The sequence below is a fragment of the Cibotium barometz genome, chromosome 46 (genome assembly GCF_041138505.1).
Source record: "Cibotium barometz isolate CiBa-2024 chromosome 46, ASM4113850v1, whole genome shotgun sequence".
NCBI classification, from domain to species: domain Eukaryota; kingdom Viridiplantae; phylum Streptophyta; class Polypodiopsida; order Cyatheales; family Cibotiaceae; genus Cibotium; species Cibotium barometz.
Genome location: NC_141091.1, coordinates 11,359,895 through 11,381,050, shown reverse-complemented (window position 1 = coordinate 11,381,050; position 21,156 = coordinate 11,359,895). Strand labels below are relative to the sequence as shown.

At 45.4% G+C, this 21,156-nt stretch overlaps 3 protein-coding genes across 3 annotated transcripts; 1 reads left to right on the top strand and 2 right to left on the bottom strand.

The window, feature by feature from the left end:
* Positions 1–2,125: 2,125 nt before the first annotated feature.
* Positions 2,126–3,070, bottom strand: LOC147611885 (uncharacterized). The gene has a single exon (XM_086783918.1). It carries the CDS (start codon positions 3,068–3,070, stop codon positions 2,126–2,128), a length of 945 nt encoding a protein of 314 aa, XP_086640044.1.
* A 2,234-nt stretch (positions 3,071–5,304) lies between these two features.
* LOC147611884 (chalcone synthase-like) lies at positions 5,305–6,936 on the bottom strand. The gene is made up of 2 exons (XM_086784218.1): positions 6,688–6,936; positions 5,305–6,557 (listed from the first exon to the last, which is right to left on the bottom strand). The coding sequence occupies exons 1-2, from the start codon at positions 6,872–6,874 to the stop codon at positions 5,509–5,511; spliced, it is 1,236 nt and encodes a 411-aa protein (XP_086640344.1). The 5' UTR covers positions 6,875–6,936; the 3' UTR covers positions 5,305–5,508.
* Positions 6,937–16,576: 9,640 nt separating this feature from the next.
* Positions 16,577–18,173, top strand: LOC147611883 (chalcone synthase-like). The gene is made up of 2 exons (XM_086784217.1): positions 16,577–16,841; positions 16,972–18,173. The coding sequence occupies exons 1-2, from the start codon at positions 16,655–16,657 to the stop codon at positions 18,018–18,020; spliced, it is 1,236 nt and encodes a 411-aa protein (XP_086640343.1). The 5' UTR covers positions 16,577–16,654; the 3' UTR covers positions 18,021–18,173.
* Positions 18,174–21,156: the final 2,983 nt, after the last annotated feature.

Genomic DNA, 21,156 nt, shown 5'->3' with positions numbered 1-21,156 from the left:
TTAGCCAAATCCCAGGAGAGAGCAGTGTCTAAGGAGTTATACTAGACCAACGTAAAGTTCATGGAGCTATAGAAAAAGTTTGACCAACAAACACAGTAGTTGGGCATGGCTATCAATAGAATCACTGAGCTCCAGCAACAACATGTCATCAACCAAGGCCATGTAGTAGCCACGACAACATGTAAAGAGAATACAATCATTGAAGGACTACATTAGGAGGCCATGAGCCGGGCCCAGATAGCAGAGGATGCTCTAGTCTGTACCACTACAAATTTTGCAAATATTGCAGCACAAACATTGCCTTTCGCTCCTGTGGAGGAAGATAGCCTCCAATGATGCCTGCTTTAGCATTTTCCTCTCAGGGGTCTTCTTAGGCTTGGGTTCCTTACCCCCTCAACTAGAGCTAGGACTCTTGTCTGTCTTAGTATCTTTAGAAGACAAGTTACCCTTCCCCGGTTGGGGTTTGGTACTGCACTGTGATGACTGCTTGGGCTTGCCTCCGTTCTTCTTCATTTTGAGCGAGAGTCAAATCCCAGTCATATGTACTAGGTTCAAAGTTACAAACTGTGAGCCGAATGTTAGGATCCAACCACAAATGAATTCCTCCATCTTGGCCTGCACAGATAGCCTTAACTATTATACTAAAGTAATAACCTTTTCGAAAAACTGAAGCACTGGGGATCTGTTCTGTCTGAGTCCATAGAACTCATTTGCCAGACCAGTCATGTACTCGGGCGGGAGGAATCTAGTCTTCAGGTCATGGACAAAGGTATCCCAACTGAAAGCTATGACGCTTGTGGTCTTGTTTGTATAGAGATTAGACCAATCCTGCCACCAAGTGACTGCCTCACCAATGAGATGGAAAGCCACTACGTGGACTCTATCCTGAGGATCAGTGATCCTAGCCAATGGAAAATGAGAAGTAAACTGATGAATAAACTGATTTACTACTAAATGATCACACTTACCATCATACTTACTGAAATTTGGTTGACTGCGAATGATGCTGCTAGACTGCTGGCTGGTGGCATGCACCTGTGAGGTGGAGGATGCTGAAAAGAGGCACCCGGGTATCTAAGATGGATGGCCTCCTTTTCCCTTTGGTGCTTGAGTAACGTACGTTCTCGATGGGCCTCTCGTTGGTGCTCCCGAGCGATGAGTTTAGCCTGACACTAGTCTTCATCGATCTTACGTTGGGGCTTCCTCATAGTCCCGTCTTTTTGCTTTTTCTTGTTGCTTTCTAGCTTCTGCTTCTACTTTTGCTTTTTCTTCTCTCCTTCGGGCCTCATCTTCTCTTTTTTCTTGTTCCATCTGAAAGAAGAGGGAGATGTAGTCGGGTGCTATTGGAGGCGGAGGAGGACATGTTGTTGCTGCCTCCAAGAGTTGGAGACGCTCCATGAGCAGCTGGTTCTGAGCTCTAAGAAGAGCTATGGTGTCTGCGGTACACGGAAGAGAAAGGTCTCCTTCGGGGGAGACGTCTTCTGTGGTGGCTGATGAGTACTCTCTTCTCTAGACATGATGCTGAAGTCGGTGGTCATGCTGGAATGCAATCTGACCATCCAAGGATGCCCTCACGCTAGGATACGACATGTGTGGACAAGATGAATCTGATACCAATGTAACATGTAGGGGAAGTCTTCGTGTTGGAGGATCCTATCACACAAATGCTCACACTGTCTTTTGTATCCTATGGGCTAAATGAGACAATCAGCTGGATACAGAGCTGGCCGACTATTCATGTCCATAAATAATGTATAAATGCTATGAGAAATGCTGAAAATAATGGGAAAAATATAAAAAAAAATCCTACATAAATACTGGATGCTATCTGGGGTTCCTGCAATGGTCTAGATGCTATGCATGAATGGTGTGCAATGTGCAGGATGCTTTCTGATGCAAGCCCTAAGGTTTCTATTGACTGTATATGCATGAATGCGTCTCTTTAAGTGGGTTAAGGGACTTAGACTGACTGACTGACTCATTATGGCTAAGAATTTCCTACGTAGCTCGTGCTTGACTTATCCTCGACTAAGGATATACCATGGGCTCATGGCGTACGACAAATATCATCCTGAATGGAACTAATATTGTACAAATGTTGCACTGCTGATGATGAGGCAGTTTGTCACCATGCACTATAGTGCAGAGTGCTTGTGACACATAGCATCCTTAAAACCTGGTATTTATGTTTATCTTGCTCGTTGTGCTCTAAATTTTTCACCATTTTGTCTATCCCCTCGTAAATCTTTCCAATGCATGGCTCAAGTGAATCTCTCATCCTCAACGAGTGGATGATTGGCGTTCCCAAAGCTATGATGCGTCTCACCTGCTCCCACCAAAGAGGGTTCCCAATATTTGACGCACACGCCTTCCCTACAGTAGTTTCAGACAATGCATGCCTCTCATACTTATCACTCACTATCAACTGCTTTAGGACACTAGACCACTTGTTAAGGGGTCCCAACATGAGGAAGTTGTATCCGTAGTATTCGCGTATCTGAATACTTGTGCAAATCTCTAGATGACTTCTTCCTGAACTCAGCCACAGCAAGAAAGTGTGCTTGTAAATGAAGGATACAATCTGGGTGGCTTGCTCTATGATGGGAGCAATCGAGTCCAACTTCCCAATGTCCTTGAGAAGATTGTTGAGACAGTGTGCCATGTATACAGAAAATGTGATATGAGGAAACCTGTCAGCCAACAATCTACCAGCTGCCTTGTTCGCATACTCTACAAACTGGATCACCTTCTCTTCACCCATCGCTTGTACGACTGCTGACCACTCTTGGAAAAATGCTTCTGCACTCTTCCCTATCTCGGACGCATCATGCGATGAGTTAAAGTAAGATTGCCCTCCAGAATAGGCCATGACACCATGAATGGATCTGGACCGAGTGTTGCTCCACCCATCTGCAACAATAAGTGTGATGCCAATCCTATCCCAAGAGGACCTAAAGTTCTCTATAGTTGTAGCAACTATGCCCTTTTCCTTTGCTAGTAAAGAGGTTGTCAATGCCTCTGATGATGGAGGAGTGTAGGTGGATCCATACTCTGCAATCTTGCGCACCATGTCCTTGAAGTAGATCCTACAAGTAGCCTGAAAGGCAATGGCATCATGGTAGAAGAAGCACGCAACACTACCATCCACCTCCTCCTTCTTTGGTTCCCATATACTTTGAAGTGTACTCTTTCTTCTCGATGAGCGAACAGTACCCCTCGCGCCCACAACTAGTGGTGGTGCTCCAAATGGACTTGCAGTAGGTCCAAAAAATGAAGACCTAGTTGTTCCAGAGGTTTGTCTTGAATTGCCCACATATGTGCAATTCACCAAATGAAGACCTAGTGGTTCTAGAGGTTTGTCTTGAATTGCCCACATATGTGCAAGGATCTACTCCCACCCCTGCTCTCTGAGTTGATGAAGATGGCCGTGTTGCTTTGTCTTTCTGACGAAGCTCCTCTCGTGCTTTACTAGTGACGTTAGTACCGAATGCAATTTCATGTCCATGTTGTTGAAGCAGGTGTGCTCGAATACGAGTTGTACTACCTACTTTGTAAGGAGATAATATTAACATGTCCACTTTTTTGCACCTCCTGTTTTGTAGGCACCCTCTGCCAGTACCTCATCCCACCAAGACCACTCTGTGGATTTGGACTTCTTTGAGGGGGAATGAGACTGATAGTGGAATGTAATCATTTTTTGGACCCACTGTGCAAGTCCATTTGGAGCACCACCACCAGTTGCGCGAGGGGTAATGTTCACTCGAGATAGAGTACACTTCAGTGTAGATGGGACCCAAAGAAGGAGGAGGTGGATGGTAGTGTTGCGCGCTTCTTCTACCATGATGCCATTGCCTTTCAAGTTGCTCATAGCTTCTACTTCAAGGACTCTGTGTGCAAGATTGCAGAGTATAGATCCACCTACACTCCTCCATCATCAAAGGCATTGAGAACCACCTTACTAGCGAAGAAGAAGGGCATAGTTGCTGTAGCTACAGAGATTGTTAGGTCCTCTTGTGATAGGAATTGCATCACACTTATTGCAGATGGGTGGAGCGACAGTCAGTCCAGATTCATTCACGGTGTCAATGCCTATTTCGGAGGGCAATCTTACTTTATCTCATCGCATGCTGCATTTGAGATAGGGAAGAGTGCAGAAGCACTTTTTCAAGAGAGGTCAGCAGTCGTACAAGCGGTGGGTGAAGAGAAGGTGATCTAGTTTGTAGCTGATGGAGAGTATGCGAACAAGGCAGCCAGCAGATTGTTGACTGACATGTTTTCTAATATCACCTTTTCTGTATGCATGGCGCACTGCCTCAACAATCCTCTCAAGGACATTGGGAAGTTGGACTCGATTGCTCCCATCATAGAGCAAGCCACCTAGATCGTATCCTTCATTTACAGGCACACTTTCTTGTTGGCTGAGTTCAGGAAGAAGTGATCTAGAGATTTGCGCAAGTATTTAGACATTCGCTTTGGATACAACTTTCTCATGTTGGGATCCCTTAACAAGTGTTCTAGTGCCCTAAAGCAATTGATAGTGAGTGATGAGTATGAGAGCCATGCATTGTCTGGAGCTACTATAGGGAAGGCATGTATGTCAAATATTAGGAAACCTCTTTGGTGGGAGCAGGTGAGACACATCATAGCTTTGGAAACACCAATCATCCACTCGTTGAGGATGACAGATTCCCTTTAGCCATGCATTGGAAAGATTTACGAGGGGATAGACAAGATGGGGGAAAAGTTGGAGCACATTGAGCAAGATGAACAGAAATACGAGGTTTTAAGGACGTTATGCCAGGATAGATGGGATATGTACCATTCACCTATGCATGCACCAGGTTTCATGGTCGATCCCCAGTTTCAAAGATTCAGAGAGATGGCAGATGGATGGGACATGATTCTGACACTGCAAAGCAGAGAACTATCAAGGATCAACCGGCAAATTGCAAGGCTTGCAAGAGGAGGTTTGGAAGAGCCAATGATTTGGCAGATCGCTTCGCCACTGATCCATGTGTTTGGTGGGAGGACTATGGGGCAGACACTCCAGAGAGTTGGAACAATTGGCCATCAAGATTGTGAGCCTGGTAGTCAGTTCCTTTGGTTTGGAGCAATTATGGAGCTCATTTAGCCCATAGAAGCCAGGTACGCGAGGGTACGTATAATACGGCGAAGTATAATACACGTACTTGACGTCTTTTATACATATCATCATGATGGGTCTTGTAAAGAAAAGAATGATATTCAACAAATCCACTTGCCCTTTTTAGTGCACTCTGTATTACAAAGTTTAATAGATTGGCGTTATAGATATTGAAAGGTTATTGTCTTTATTTATGAAGGAGCAAGTAATTAGCTTGGAGAATGCATTGAAGTCCTCAAAGCGTGTTAGGAGCCAATGATTGGATAAATGTTTCTGTGGATGACATAATGTGGGGGAGGTGAGGAGGAGTAGACTGTGGATGGGTAAGCCTGCCTAATGAGCACAAACAATCATTTGATGGAAGCCTATGAGCTATCACCTGCATGTGGGTCGTCGAGGGGAAGACTTCTGAGGAGGATGGTCTCGCAGGTGAGGCCGGGACCAAAGCCGAGGAGGAGTCCCCACTCGTAGCCCTCTCCCGTGGTGGTGAGCTTCTGCTCCAAGGACTTCTTGCGCATGTGGTCCATGATGAAGAGCACGCAAGCACTAGACATGTTGCCGTACTGGTCCAGTACATGCCTGCTAGCAGCCATCTTGTCCTTGTTGAGCTGGAGCTTCTCTTCGACTTGATCGAGGATTGCGGGGCCGCCGGGGTGGGCGATCCAAAAGATGTCGTTGTAGCTGGGAGGCGGCGCCGCCGCCTCTTCCGCCGCCGGGAACACCTTGGCGAAGGCATCCTTAAGGATGGAGCCGATGTTCTTGGAGATGATAGCCGGCACGTCTTTGAGGAGGTGGAACGTGAGGCCGACTTCCCTGAGGTGACCGTCGATGGCGCCGTCGCTGTCTGGCATGATGTCAGCTCCAGTCCAATGGATTTCGAACCAGGGTCTTTCATGAAGCTCAGGAATGGGATCGGAGCCCACGATGACGGCGGAGGCGCCGTCGCCGAAGAGGGCTTGTCCCACTAGGCTGTCAAGGTGGGTGTCGCTAGGCCCCCGGAAAGTGATGGCGGTGATCTCGCTGCACACCACAAGCACACGAGCGCCCTTGTTGTTCTCAGCCAGGTCCTTAGCAATCCTAAGCGCCGTGCCGCCTCCATAGCAGCCTTGCTGGTAGAGCATGAGCCTCTTGACGGAGCTCCGGAGACCCAACAGCTTGGTGAGTGCCCAGTCCGCACCGGGCATGTCCACCCCGGCGGTGGTGCAGAAGACGAGGTGCGTGATCTTGGACTTGGGCTGGCCCCACTCCTTAATGGCCTTGGACGCCGCCTCCTTGGCCAGCTTGGGTACCTCAACCACCACCATGTCCTGCCTCACGTCCAGCGACTTCTCCCAGTATCCGCAAATGCTCGGGTTGGCCTTGAGTATCTCCTCGTTGAGATAAAGGTGCCTCTTCGTGATGCACGACTTGTCACCTGTAAGATAAGTGGCGCATATGCAAGCAAAATTACGATACTAGTGTGATCCATGTGAATCAAGCAATGATCAGCACAGCAATATTGCTCATGATATCAATGACCATTACTATTATTATTATGCACTTACACATGCGCTGGAACTTCTGTTTGAGCTCCGTCTTGTCGCTGCTATTGGTGATGTCGAAGTAGAAGTCCGGGTAGTCCTTCTGGTAGAACACGTTGGGCGGCACAGCCGTGCCCATGGCCAGCACAGTGGCAGGACCGTGGGATCGCTCCATTTTGCGAGGGATGGAGTTCAGCTTGCAGGTCGCCATGCTTCTCGAATAATAGGAAGCAGACTGGCCGAGCTGAAAGAAAGAAGGTAGCTCTGGTGCGATTAATTAATCGGTGATGAGGCCCTAATTGCAGGCGCGTTTTATAGAGGTGCCCCATCATATACGACACCCTTTTTTCCTCGTAATGTCTTTGTTAATATTAATTATATCTAAGACAACCTTTGACTATGACTATAGTTCTACGACCAGTACTGTTTCTAGAAGAAGAAGAAGACGACTTTTTCACTCCCTAGACGCAGATGTGGATTAATTTATTACCTCCCAATCTTCCGTAATGGGCTTGTCTTTAGTGAATGTTTGAAATTCAAGCACCCCCACAAGCATATTCTGTGATCGATTAATCATTTCTTAGACAAGTCCAACTTTGAATAGTATCTAATCTAACTTCTCTTAATCAATTCATTCACATAACCCTTGTAGTTCAATTTTGAATCACAACTTTGAATAACATAACTTCTCTAATTAATCAACTCACTCACATAAGTTATACTCAACATTGAATCACAATTGCCGTGTCAACTATTCCACCCTTTGAAAAATGAGCACCTTCAACATAGCATATTGACACTTGACATGCTAGCTTCATTGTCATACTAGTTTTCAAAAATTACATTTTCACCATGCCAAAAGCATCAAGACTGATCACCATGTTTTCTACTTCTTGTAATGTTAACATAAATCTCGAGAGATAAGAGTTCTTGCATAAACCTGCACCCAGCACTATGTAAAGAGTGGCATCCATTCCTCTTGTTATTAACGACAAACTCATCAAGTGCTATCCATTAAACAAAAGAAGATATAAGTCAAAGTATTGGCTGAATGAAAAGAGATCATAAATTATGCGCCACACAACTCACAACATCGAATATTCTACATGTACATGGCATTAAGCGTTGATGGTCCCTCTTGCATTAAGATCAAGGTGAGAACTTTGTGAGAGGACATGATCCCTTCTTCTTCTGCTATAATATTGTTGCCTTGGTACCTAGATGTTCTGGCACTAGACATCTTGAAAAACCACTAGAAGAAGCTCGAAAATCTCTCCAAAGAAGCTATGAAAGATGAATGCAAACAAGGTGAATGGGTGCCAAGGAGTCAAACATAGTAGAGTTAGAGAAGTTGTGAAAGAAGTTATACCATGACTTTCGCCATACGATGGCATGTAGATGGTCGTTATTATGTTATCTTCTATGTACATACTAGCAGGAGCGGACATCCAACAAATTGGTGAGGATTTGGGGAGGAATGGTGAGAGGGTGAGAAAAATTGTGTGGCAACATCCATAAGCATGTCCACTTTCCTTTTGGTTTCTTGTGTGACCTCCCCTTTAGTGCTACCTTGGCCTTTGCCAAAGCTTCTCTATCCTCATGCCCTTATCCTCAAGGGATTTGAAAAATACTCTCTTCTATTCCAATAGTTGGTTGTGGCGGTCATCCATGGCCTTTAGCAATTTTGTCATTTTTCTTCTCCATGGTCCTAGTGCTTACCATACCTTGCAAGCTTGCCATAGCTTGAGGTAAAGCCTTGGGCACTTGTTATTAGGCATTGAAGTTGTCTCCATAACACAAGCAAAGTCGTTTCCATAACACAAGCATCAAGCTTGTTGGCTTGGTTTATGTGTGAAAGCTATATTAGGCTTCTTATTTGTGTGGATTCAATCCGTCTTTTTGCCACTTGGGTTCTAAAGGCTTCTCTATAGGTTCCCAGGTAGCTACCTCCTCATCCCTATCTGTCCATTTAACAAGTACCTCCTGGTACACTTTATGTCGGGTTTGTCTGTCACGATACTCTAGAATCTTTTCAAGTTCATGTGGTATCTTTGGTGGCTCTATCAAGTCCACCAAAATCTCTGGAGAAACTGCGTTCTCTAACCCGTGAACTGATTTCTTCAGTTTACTGACATGGAAGACAGGATGGACTTGAGAACTCTTCGGTAACTCAAGTTTATATGCTATGTCCCCAATCTTCTTAAGGATTTTAAAAGGACCATAATATCTCGGAGAAAGTTTATCACACTTTCCCGTTTTCATGGTTTCTGACTGCGCAGGAGCCTTGAGGAATACAAAGTCACCTTCTGCAAAGGTCACCTTTCTACGTCCTTTATCCGCATAAGTTTTAGCGCGATCTTGAGTGCTACGAATGCTCTCACGTGCGGCTCTGAGCATATCATTCATATCTGCAAGAAAATCCTTGACAGATTGAATCTTCTCCTTTTCTAGGCCTACAGCCATCGGAGATCTCGGCTGGAATCCATACATTAACATGAATGGTGTAAATTTAGTCGTCGCTGAGTGTTTGGAGCTGTTATAGGCAAACTCCAATAAGGGCAAGTACTCTTCCCAATTAGATTGCTTCTTACTAACATAAGAACACAACATATCCTCTAGAATTTGGTTAACTCTTTCAGTTTGATCATCAGACTCCAGATGATCTGTCGTACTCATACTCAGAGTAGTATCCAACTGTTTGAAGACTTCCCTCCAAAAATGACTGTTGAACTTTCTATCTCTATCTGACACTATATCTGCGGGCAGGCCATATAGCTTGTAGAGATGTTCAATAAAGAGTTTTGCCAACCCTGGCATTTTAACAGTTTTCTTCGTGGTGATAAACTTTGCCATTTTAGTTAGCCTGTCCACTACCACCCACACCGAGTCATTCCCTCGACTCGTCTTGGGTAAACCGGTAATGAAATCCATGGAAATGCTTTTCCATTTCCCTTGAGGAATCTCCAGCGGATGGAGTAGTCCTCCAACCTTAAGACGTTCATATTTATTGACCTGGCACTTATTGCATTTCAGCACATAAGTCTGGACGTCCTTAAACAAACTAGGCCAATAAAACTGTCTTTTTACTAGTGCATAGGTCTTCTGAATCCTGGGATGACCCGCACTTGGACTATCATGACTTTCTTTAAGAATTTGGGCCTGAAAGTCACCAATAGTTGGTACACATACTCTACCCTTGTAGAGTAAGTACCCATCGTCAATGGAGTAATTAGCATATTTCTCCTCCCGACGAAGTTTATCACTCCCCTTTGAAGCCGTGGCAGTCAAAGGTGATGAAGGGCCTATGTCAGAGCTCTCCGGCTCCAAACTATACCCAGAAGACACGGCTAGTCTCTCCGGACTAACTCTCGCTTCCCTTCCTTTTGCACCTTCGGCCAGTCTCTCCGGACTAGCAATATGTGCCAACGAGGGAGGTGGTCGCGTCTGTGAAGAAGTGCGTACGCGTCCAGCGCGCTAGACCTTTGTAAAAGATGGATTGTGCTCACATCAACCATGTAGTGACTCCAAAAAATCATTCTTTCAAAGAGATTGTGAAACTAAGTTCATTAATTTGTGGCATGCGACTAAGTGCATCTGCCACCACGTTATACTTACCTTTCTGGTAACGTATCTGAAGGTCAAACTCCTGTAGAATCTCTGCCCACCGAGCTTTTCTACCCTTCAGTTCATTTTGACTTGAAAGCCATTTCAGACTTTCATGGTCCGTCCGGAACTCAAAAGTAGCACCATATAAATAGTGTCTCCAGTGCTCCACTTTTTCAGTGCATGAACTATCGCTAGTAACTCTCGCTCGTAAGCTGAGTAGTTACGCTACGCACGATCTAACTTTTTACCCTCAAATGCAATTGGGCGTCCCCTTTGCATAAGTACGGCGCCAATGGCCTCATTACTAGCGTCTGTTTCCAAAACAAACGGCTCATTTGGATCAACAATAGTCAAAATAGGTGCAACTGCTACGGTCACCTTGAGCTTATCAAAGCTTTTCTGTTGGGCTTCCCTCCAACTAATGTTTTTTGTTTTGGACCATAACTGGTCATTTAATGGGATTGCGATCTTTGCGTAGTCCTTCACATACTGTCGGTAGAACCCCGACATGCCAAGAAAAATCTGCAGTTCCTCGAGATTCTTTGGCGGTGGCCATTTAAGAATAGCCTCTACTTTTTCTGGCTCCATCTGCATACCATCGGCGGATATAATATGGCCAAGGTAGTGAATTTTTGTTTCAAAAAATTCACATTTGCTCTTCTTTGCAAATAGTTTGTGCTCTCGCAATAACTCGAACACTAGACGCAAATGCTCTATGTGTTCTTTCGTGTCTTACTGTACACAAGAATATCATCTAGGAAAACTACTACGAATTTTCCCAGATATGGACGTAAAATGCTATCCATCAGCGTCATAAACGTCGTTGGAGCATTGGTTAGCCCAAATAGCATAACCAAAAACTCAAAATGCCCGAAACGGGTCCTAAATGCTGTCTTCGCAACATCTTCTTCTTTAATTCTAACCTGATGATACCCTGATCTCAGGTCTATTTTTGTGAAGTATCTCGATCCATAGAGTTGATCAAACAACTCATCCATGCGTGGCATCGGATACTTGTTCTTAATCGTTATCTGATTAAGAGCCCTATAGTTTATGCACATCTGCATAGATCCGTCTTTCTTCTTTACCAGAAGAATAGGCGATGCCCACGGACTTGAACTAAGCCAAATAAAGCCTTTGTTCAAATATTCCGTCAATTGTTTTTCCACTTCCTGTGCCTCGGAGTGGCTTATTCTATAAGCAGGTTTGCTTATAGGTTTTGATCCTGGCATAACTTCGATGCCATGGTCTACTTCTCTAGATGGTGGTAAACCGTAAATCATCAAGAAAAACATCCTGAAATTCCTCTAATAAATTTATTAAAGTATCTACGTACATTTTCTTTAATGTCTCTTTCACCTTGGATATTTTCTTGTTTGAATCACATGCATGTCAAACAGGGTTTTCAAACAGTGGGTCTCGTCCAAGGCTATTTTGTTTTCCTTGTTTGTCTACGCAAACATTATTTACAGTTTGTCTTTCACCTTGGATATTTTCTTGTTTGAATCACATGCATGCCAAACAGGGTTTTCAAACAGTGGGTCTCGTCCAAGGCTATTTTGTTTTCCTTGTTTGTCTACACAAACATTACTTACAGTTTCATCTACGGAAATAGAATTTAAAAGAGGGTAACAAGCATATACCTCTGCTATCTGGTCTCTGCGGACCGCTGTACACAGCTCCATAGAGGAAATAAGTGGTGTGGCGGGGACAGTACGGTCGCCCTGCAGGGTAATGGCTCTACCTCCGTGCTCAAAACATAGCATATTATGTAAGTAATTCCGAGCTAGACTAGGGCCCAAGCCATACAACCACTCCCTGCCTAGATATACGTTTGCTCTGGCTAAGTGCATGACCTGAAAGTCAAGTGGAGCCTCGTAGTCCTGCATAGATAATGGGACCCCCAATACTACGATATTCCAGACCGTTTTGTCATATCCGTTGGCTAGGCCAACAGTATACTCATGATCACTCCGGGTCTCAGTCAACCCCAATTTCTTGACTAACGAGCAGTTCAAGAAGTTGTGGCTAGCTCCATCATCAATAAAAATCGTGACTCTACGGCCACCTATGGTGCCATACATGCGCACCATGTCATGTGGACCTACAGTAGGCTGCCACATCGCTCGTGTCACTGAACAAGCGTGATGCTCATCACAATGACACACTATCACCTCTCTGAACTCTGCGGAACTGAGAGGGAGTCTCTGCACTGTATGCAACTGCCTAGAGGATTTACCATCTTTTTTGGCTTGTTGCCACTCATGCCGGCTTTAGGCTTTGGACACTCAGCCTTCGTGTGCCCTACATCATTGCAATTGAAGCAGCGATTTTCCTTTCGTGCTTTAATATACTGCTCTTTCTTTTGGATTTCGATGTCTCTTTTCTTCTTGGATGGTCGTGCTTTTTTAGACCAATGACCATCCTGTCCTTCCTGGTCCGTCCTATCCCCTTGTTTATCAGTGCGAAACCCTTTTCTTTTAAGGCCTGACCTCCTCTTTTCACTACCCTCGGCCCTGCTAGAACCACCACGCGCACTACGGCGCTTGATGTCATCGAATATCTGTGCATACTTAATTGCCTCTAGTAAGTTTTTAGGCTGTAAGGGTTCTACGCACTCAAGGTAATCATCTTTGAGGCCTCTTTTAAAGCCTCGCAATGTCTGGAATGCATCGATCCCCTTTAGTTTGAGTACTATCTCCCTATAGTCTGAGATGTACTGAGTCAGGGATTTGTTCTCCATGGAGCATTTGTCCTATAACTCCCAGCTTCTCTCCGCCTCATTAACAGGCAAAAACTCTTTTCGAAACATCGTTTCAAACTTCGTCCAAGTGGCAGGACGAGTTGTCAAACTCATCCACCACTTGTACGCTTTGCCAGTTAATGAGAGGCTAGCCTCCTCTACGGGCTGTATCCAGCTAGGCTGCTGTCGCAGCGCATGCAAATCTGGCCACTTCGCTTAGAAACATGTTGATCGAGTCCTTGTTTCTCTCTTCTCCTCGCCACCAAAACTAGGCAGCTTTAAGTCTTTTAATAATGACGAAGCTATCGCTACTACGGATGGCCACACATGCGCATCGGCCTGTACTCCTGCAACCACTGGCGAGGCTACGCTCACCCGTGCCGTAGGACCCGTGCCGCAGGAGCTCGGCTACCATGAGGAGTCGGAGTACTAGCCGAGGTGGCTGTCAGTGCATCAAACCGTGTGGAGATGCTCTGTAGCATCGTGACTAAATCAGCCTGGACTTTACCCATATTGTTTAGTTTGGCATTAAGATATTTAAAAAGTCCACTAGAGAGCTCCGTCTCTGTCAGGACGTCGGCAGGGTCCAATAGGTCATAATCATCGTCGTCATACTCCAAGAGGTCCTCCTCGGTCCCCTCGGCGACGCCGGTGTTCATGTCATCTGGCTCATCGGCCAGAAAGGGGTCATCTGCTAATGCGATCGTTGCGGGCTCGTTGGGTCCTAAGGCGGGGTCAATAGACGAGGAGGGCGCTGGCGGATCACGCGTGATCGCGAGCGCACCCCGGACCGGACAACGGTCGGGCGTATACGGACTGACAATTCGGTCGGGGTAAAACCCGGGACCGAGGACAAGAGACCTGAAAACCCTAGAGAAGTAGAAGGCGGTGGGGACACACTACGCCTAGCAGACATCCTTAATTCTTGCACAAAGAAAAATGCGAGAACTCAAAAATTACAAAAAAAAAATGCTAATAAAATGAGCAGTGGTGGAGAGAGAATAGTCACCCCCCTTACGGTCGCCTGCGACTGTCGTCGACTGTCGATTTGTGTTGCGCTGCGAGCCTCTACAAGCGTCGCTACTCCGGTATGCTTCGATGCGAGAGAAAAGTGCCTGCAACTCATTAAAAAAAATTAATCTCCGCGCGAAATCCGTGACCAAAACACCCTGGATTATCCCTTGCCAGGATTATCCCTCCCCAGCGGGGAGAGAGGGTCCGTTTGATTAACAAAAAAAAAACAAAAATAAAAAATTATTTTTGTGTTGGTGGCATTCGTTGGCTGGCCGCCCGCTATTAAAAAAAAGAGATGGTTGGCCGCCGCCCGTTGTGCGCGGGCAAGCCGCCCGCTGGGCCAGGCCGCTCGCCCGTTAGGGCTAGCCGCCCGTTAGAGCTGGTGGTGGCGTGGCTGGCCGTCGTTAGAGGTGGCGTGACTGGTCACCATTCCGCCTGGGTGGCTACGCCCCCTCTGGTTCGTCCATTCACAGTCGACGGTCGCCTGGGTGGTCTTCGCCCCCCCCTGGTTCGTCCATTCACAGCCGACGACTGCCTGGGTGGTCTTCGCCCCCCCTCTGCACAACAGCAGTTTACAGTCGGGTCGTGTTTAGGCTCTGGCCGCCACCGGCAGCACAAGGCAGCTGTTTGTTATTTTTCATAGCCGCACTCACCCGACGCAATGATCCAGCGGCATTTCTCTCTTCACAGCCACTTGTTCTACACCTCTCTCTCTACACCAAAACGAGAACGTTTTTTTGCAGACAAGCTTCAACGCCAAAAAAAAAGAAAAATGCTTACCTATAGATTCGCTTTGGTGCGTGCGACGGAGAGAGAGAGAGAGAGAGTTCTTCCTTTCAGTTCTGGCCGCCTCCCTCCACCCACTCCATTGTGGAGATAAGGATGAGATTTTGAATGGTTGAAAACCATTGAGTGGGCTCCGGTCCCTCGGTCACGCACAGACCCTGACAACCCAATCGAACCGACGCTCTGATACCAGTGTTAGATCGCTGTAACACCACTACGGGCGTTACCATAGGAGGGGACGGCCTCTGGCTCACCACCCAGCCATAGAGGAAGAATGAGGATTGCCCCTCATCCCCCAGGCTATATAGTGTGTGGCCTGCTGTCCACACTAGCCTAGCCGCCCATGACTCCGCACGGGCGTCCTCTCCCACTGAACCCCGGATGGCCACGTCCTTGGCCATCCGGTCTGTCGCCGTCGGTCACAGGCGGCGTTACAGCCTACGTGACAAGAAGTACATGTATTAGATGCCTCACAGTTCATTATCGAGGGCATCGTGAATGCAAGAAAGTCTATCTCTAGATCCATATCCCCACCCATGGCCATTCCAAGGTAAAAAAGAGATCTAATCCACTACTAGTGGTGGAATCTGCATCATGATCATCACCACCAATATCATCATCATCACCACTAATATCATCATCCAGTGTATTTTTGCATGAAACATGTTCACCTATATTGGTAGTTGGTAGCTGATCATACTCCACATCTTCCATTTTCTCATTGACATGTGCATCTACCACTCCCACCATGCTTCCATAAGCTCCTCAATTTCTTCATCTTCGAAAAAAGTCCACCACTTCTTGGCATTCATGTCCACATCTATCAAGGCAACGTTATTATAGAAAAAGAAGAAGGGATCAGATCCTCACAAAGTTCTCACCTTATTCTTAATGCGAGAGGGACCATCAACGCCTAATGCCATGTACATGTAGAATTTCAATGTTGTGATTTTTTTGTGCATATTTTATGATCTCTTTTCATTTAACTAATACTTTGATTTATATCTTCTTTTGTTTGATGGATAGCACTTGATGAGTTTGTCACTAATAACAATTTGGAATCATTCACAAGAGTAATGGATTCCGCTCTTTGCATTAGTGGTGGGTGCATGTTTATGCAAGAACTCTTATCTTGCGAGATTCTGGTTAGCATAACAAGAAGTGGAAATCGTGGTGATCAAGTCTTGATGCTTTTGGCATGGTGCAAAAGTAATTTTTGAAAACTAGTATGACAATGAAGCTAGCATGTCAAGTGTCCATATGCTATGTTGGAGATGCTCATTTTTCAAATAGTTTACACTGCAAGTGTGATTCAATGTTGTATAAGTTATGTGAGTGAGTTGATTAATTAGAGAAGTTGAACTACAATATGTTATTCAAAGTTGGACTAGTACAAGTGTGATTCAAAATTGGACTACGAGGGTTATGTGAATGAATTGATTTAAGAGAAGTTAGACTAGACGTTATTCAAAGTTGGACTTGTCTAAGAAATGATTAACATAGGATCGATCACTATCAAAAGCTAGAATATGCTTGTGGGGGTGCTTGAATTTCAAAGACGAGCCCATTACGCAAGATTGGGAGTAAATTAATCCACATCTGCCTATAGGAAACATGGGACGGGGCCATGAAAATCGTCTTTTTCTTCTTCTAGAAAGAGTACTGTTCGTAGAAGTGCAGTCATCAATATGGCGAAAGGCGAGGAAAAAAGGGTGTCGTATATGATGGGGCACCTCTATAAAACGCGCCTGCAATTAGGGCCTCATCACCGATTAATTAATCGCACCAAAGCTACCTTCTTTCTTTCACCTCGGCCAGTCGGCTTCCTATCATTCGAGTAGAATGGCGACCTGCAAGCTGAGCTCCATCCCTCGCAAAATGGAACGATCCGACGGTCCTGCCACTGTGCTGGCCATGGGCACGGCTGTGCCGCCCAACGTGTTCTACCAGAAGGACTACCCGGACTTCTACTTCGACATCACCAATAGCAACGACAAGACGGAGCTCAAACAGAAGTTCCAGCGCATGTGTAAGTGCATAATAATAATAGTAATGGTCATTGATATCATGAGCAATATTGCTGTGCTGATCATTGCTCGATTCACATGGATCACACTAGTATCGTAATTTTGCTTGCATATGCGCCACTTATCTTACAGGTGACAAGTCGTGCATCACGAAGAGGCACCTTTATCTCAACGAGGAGATACTCAAGGCCAACCCGAGCATTTGCGGATACTGGGAGAAGTCGCTGGACGTGAGGCAGGACATGGTGGTGGTTGAGGTACCCAAGCTGGCCAAGGAGGCGGCGTCCAAGGCCATTAAGGAGTGGGGCCAGCCCAAGTCCAAGATCACGCACCTCGTCTTCTGCACCACCGCCGGGGTGGACATGCCCGGTGCGGACTGGGCACTCACCAAGCTGTTGGGTCTCCGGAGCTCCGTCAAGAGGCTCATGCTCTACCAGCAAGGCTGCTATGGAGGCGGCACGGCGCTTAGGATTGCTAAGGACCTGGCTGAGAACAACAAGGGCGCTCGTGTGCTTGTGGTGTGCAGCGAGATCACCGCCATCACTTTCCGGGGGCCTAGCGACACCCACCTTGACAGCCTAGTGGGACAAGCCCTCTTCGGCGACGGCGCCTCCGCCATCATCGTGGGCTCCGATCCCATCCCTGAGCTTCATGAAAGACCCTGGTTCGAAATCCATTGGACTGGAGCTGACATCATGCCAGACAGCGACGGCGCCATCGACGGTCACCTCAGGGAAGTCGGCCTCACGTTCCACCTCCTCAAAGACGTGCCGGCCATCATCTCCAAGAACATCGGCTCCATCCTTAAGGATGCCTTCGCCAAGGCGTTCCCGGGGGCGGAAGAGGCGTCGCCGCCGCCTCCCAGCTACAACGACATCTTTTGGATCGCCCACCCTGGCGGCCCCTCAATCCTCGACCAAGTCGAAGAGAAGCTCCAGCTCAACAAGGACAAGATGGCTGCCAGCAGGCATGTGCTAGACCAGTACGGCAACATGTCTAGTGCTTGCGTGCTCTTCATCATGGACCACATGCGCAAGAAGTCCGTGGAGCAGAAGCTCACCACCACGGGAGGGGGCTACGAGTGGGGACTCCTCCTGGGCTTCGGTCCGGGCCTCACCTGCGAGACCATCCTCCTCAGAAGTCTTCCCCTCGACGTCCCACATGCAGGTGATAGCTCATAGGCTTCCATCAAATGATTGTTCGTGCTCATTAGGCTTACCCATCCACAGTCTACTCCGCCTCACCTCCCCCTAACACGCTTTGAGGATTCCAATGCATTCCCCAAGCCAAGTACTTGCTCCTTCATAAATAAAGACAAGAGCCTTTCACGTATCTATGACGCCAATCTATTAAACTTTATATTCCAGGGTGCAGTAAAAAGGGCAACTGGATTTGTTGAATATCATTCTTTTTTTTACAAGACCAATCACGATGATATGGGTTCACTCACTACAAAGCTACTTGCCCTTAGCGAAAGTTTTGTCGACACTATGTGCTGTGTCATTTTAATAGTTTCATTTCTAACATGCCATTATCGTTTAAATGACATTTTTAGGTAGCAGATTTAATAATATAATATCATTTAGTATATCACCTAATGACATCTTTTTTGTTGTTATGTGACGCTCTGGTTTTTTTTTTAAAACCCACAAGCGATATCCAATTATATATATATATCTCTCTCACACACACACACACACACACACACCCCCCCCCCCACACACACATCTCCTTTTCTCTCTCTCTCGCTATCTTTCTCACACTCCTCGCTCTATCTATCTCACACTTAGATATCTCTCTCTCTTTCTCCATCAATTGGTTGAGTGACTAAGACAAAAAGTATATATACATATATGTATGTACTATAACTGTATGGATCCATGGCCATGTACAAAAACTCTGATGGATACATCATCATGAATAAGTAAACTACAAAAACTCTCCGAATGGAGGAGTATGACTAAAATAAGCTAGCTAAGCTAATCTAATGGTCCTCCTCATCCGAGCTATGTAGGCATCATTATGTTGGATATGTCCTCTCCAAGATGCTCAAGAACTCAAATTTAGGAATTTTGGGAAATATGCACAATTTTGGGACAATTCTTTGTTAGATCCAATACAATGTTTATTGTGCGATATGCGAGATTTATTATTAGATGTTCTCAACAAGCATTTGAATAATGCGATATGATTTATGTACATTTGTAACAAGTATATATGATGTTGGTGGGATGTAAATTTGCCTGCACACACACACACACACATGCACACCAAGAATTAAGTTTGTTTATATCACATAGCCTCCAGTTGACCATCAAAGCACAGAAACTTTAACAAAGAAAGGATATTCAATGTAACTTTAAGTTATAAGAAAGACTAGGTGATAGAATTAAAAAGATCACCATCTGTATTGAATCAAAATTCTTGAACAATGGGTGAAGCATAAATCTAAAAGCTTAAGAAAGCCTTACAATCTGAATAATGATTGAACTATGAGTTTGGTAGCTTCATACAACATTGCTAAAAGATTACGAAGCTAGTTGCCCATGTGCTAACAAATAATTCTTGCTCAACTGTACTGACGTGTGATGGTGCCTCACTTTCATGTTGATTCAATTGATTCTATTTGGCCTTGAGTATTATAGCCTTTGGAATCTTGATTTTCTCTGGAAGTCGTCCACCCTTGGGCTTCCATGCCCAAATGATGCAGCTAGTGTCTTCCCAGCGCTGAGGATCATTTCTGTTCTCTCGCCAATACTTGTTCCAGCAATCCTTATAAACCTCCACATCACTTGCATTCTTCTTCTTTTTGAAATTGGTGCCCAATATTGTATCTGAACTTGTAGTAGAGGTAGTTTATCGAGTTGTTGTTTTGATCAACATCACTTGTCACTCCCAACCATATTGGGTAATTTGCATCACAAGGTTGTACAAGCACAAAATCTCCTTTAGACACATCAAGAGTCGGGTTGAACTCTTCAGCAGGTCTGTTGCGCATTGGACCACAATAATGGTCCTCATTTACATCAAACCTTTCATCTACATCATCCTCCACTTGAAGGTTAAGAGGCTCAACTTTTTTCGCATACACTCCTTGGCCAAAAGTTATGAAATCCAATGTCTTCCCTTGCACTAGGGGTTTGCATGTTTAGCATAAGATTCTCCCAATAGGCAAGGACCGGATTGATCCACTTAGCATAATCACTTTGGTCTCCTTTCTCTTGCAAGTGCTCTTTCCACCAATTGACATGTTTTTTTAAGCCCTCCACAACCTTCTCATTTTCCTTAACATACTCAAAGGGTGGCAATACTTTTGGAAAACCTTTAGGAAGCTTGGGTCCTCCCTGGTCATTTCTCTTCCATGACTCTATACCGCTTTTTGCTGGTAACCAATCAACATTTTTGGGGTGTACTTTGTATTGCATCAAAGGTATTCCATCACTCATATAAAACCTGAATTGCAATGGCTTTGAATGTCCAATCAAGCTATCAGCTCCATCATGTAAGCATCCCTTGACAAAGCCTTTGAAGTCTCCACCTTTTGTAGGAGAAAGGGTGCTAGATGCATGCTAACACACTCATTAAAGATCTTCATCAAATGTGGAAAATCCTCACCTCATGTATATGCTAGTTTCCCAAGAGGTAGGCTTCATCACCCTCTGCATCTAGCCACACCGTTTCATTGGGATATTGAGTCAAGGTATGGTGTCAGTTAGCCATGAATGTTTCATAGCTACAAAAGGCAAAGGTGAGTGGTTACAACAGCAACAAAGGCAAAGAGAAAGCAATAGAGAGAAACAATATGCTAGTGAAGAGAATGTGACATAGAAATGAGCAAATGGACATTGGATTTGAGACTCTTCTCCTTCGTGAGGCTCAAACTCAAGTTTGAGCCATTGTGCATTATATAGATTTTAGTTTAATTTTTAAACCCATAGTTTAAAAGTATATTTGGGTGTATGGGAAAAGAGGGAAGAAAAGAAGAAATCTCAAGCTTAAGCTCAAGGCTCAAACTCAAGCTCAAGCTCAAGCTCAAGGCTCAAACTTGAGTTTGAGCCTTGTCTATTACACAAGCAAGTAGGAATAGAGAGGGAATCTAGGATAATCCCAGAGAACAAGTGGGGTGTGGGTGAAGAAGGGTATATAAACAAAAGTGAAATTAACTATAATCAAAAGACCTGGGACCTGGGCCTGGGCCTGGGCTTGGGCTTGGGGAAGAAACCGAAATCGAAACCTGCTTTCTGCTGCACTAGGACGACGCTCCTCTCCCAATCGGCACCCTGCCACACTCCTCCCGCTAATCGGCGCCCGCACCGC

What these genes read in the sequence shown, in the direction of transcription:
- LOC147611885 (XM_086783918.1), bottom strand. Translation starts at nt 3,070, where the DNA reads ATGGTGCGCAAGATTGCAGAGTATGGATCCACCTACACTCCTCCATCA.
- LOC147611884 (XM_086784218.1), bottom strand. Translation starts at nt 6,874, where the DNA reads ATGGCGACCTGCAAGCTGAACTCCATCCCTCGCAAAATGGAGCGATCC. An exon ending in ACAGAAGTTCCAGCGCATGT is followed by an intron (nt 6,558 to 6,687) that starts GTAAGTGCATAA and finishes CTTATCTTACAG; the next exon opens with GTGACAAGTCGTGCATCACG.
- LOC147611883 (XM_086784217.1), top strand. Translation starts at nt 16,655, where the DNA reads ATGGCGACCTGCAAGCTGAGCTCCATCCCTCGCAAAATGGAACGATCC. An exon ending in ACAGAAGTTCCAGCGCATGT is followed by an intron (nt 16,842 to 16,971) that starts GTAAGTGCATAA and finishes CTTATCTTACAG; the next exon opens with GTGACAAGTCGTGCATCACG.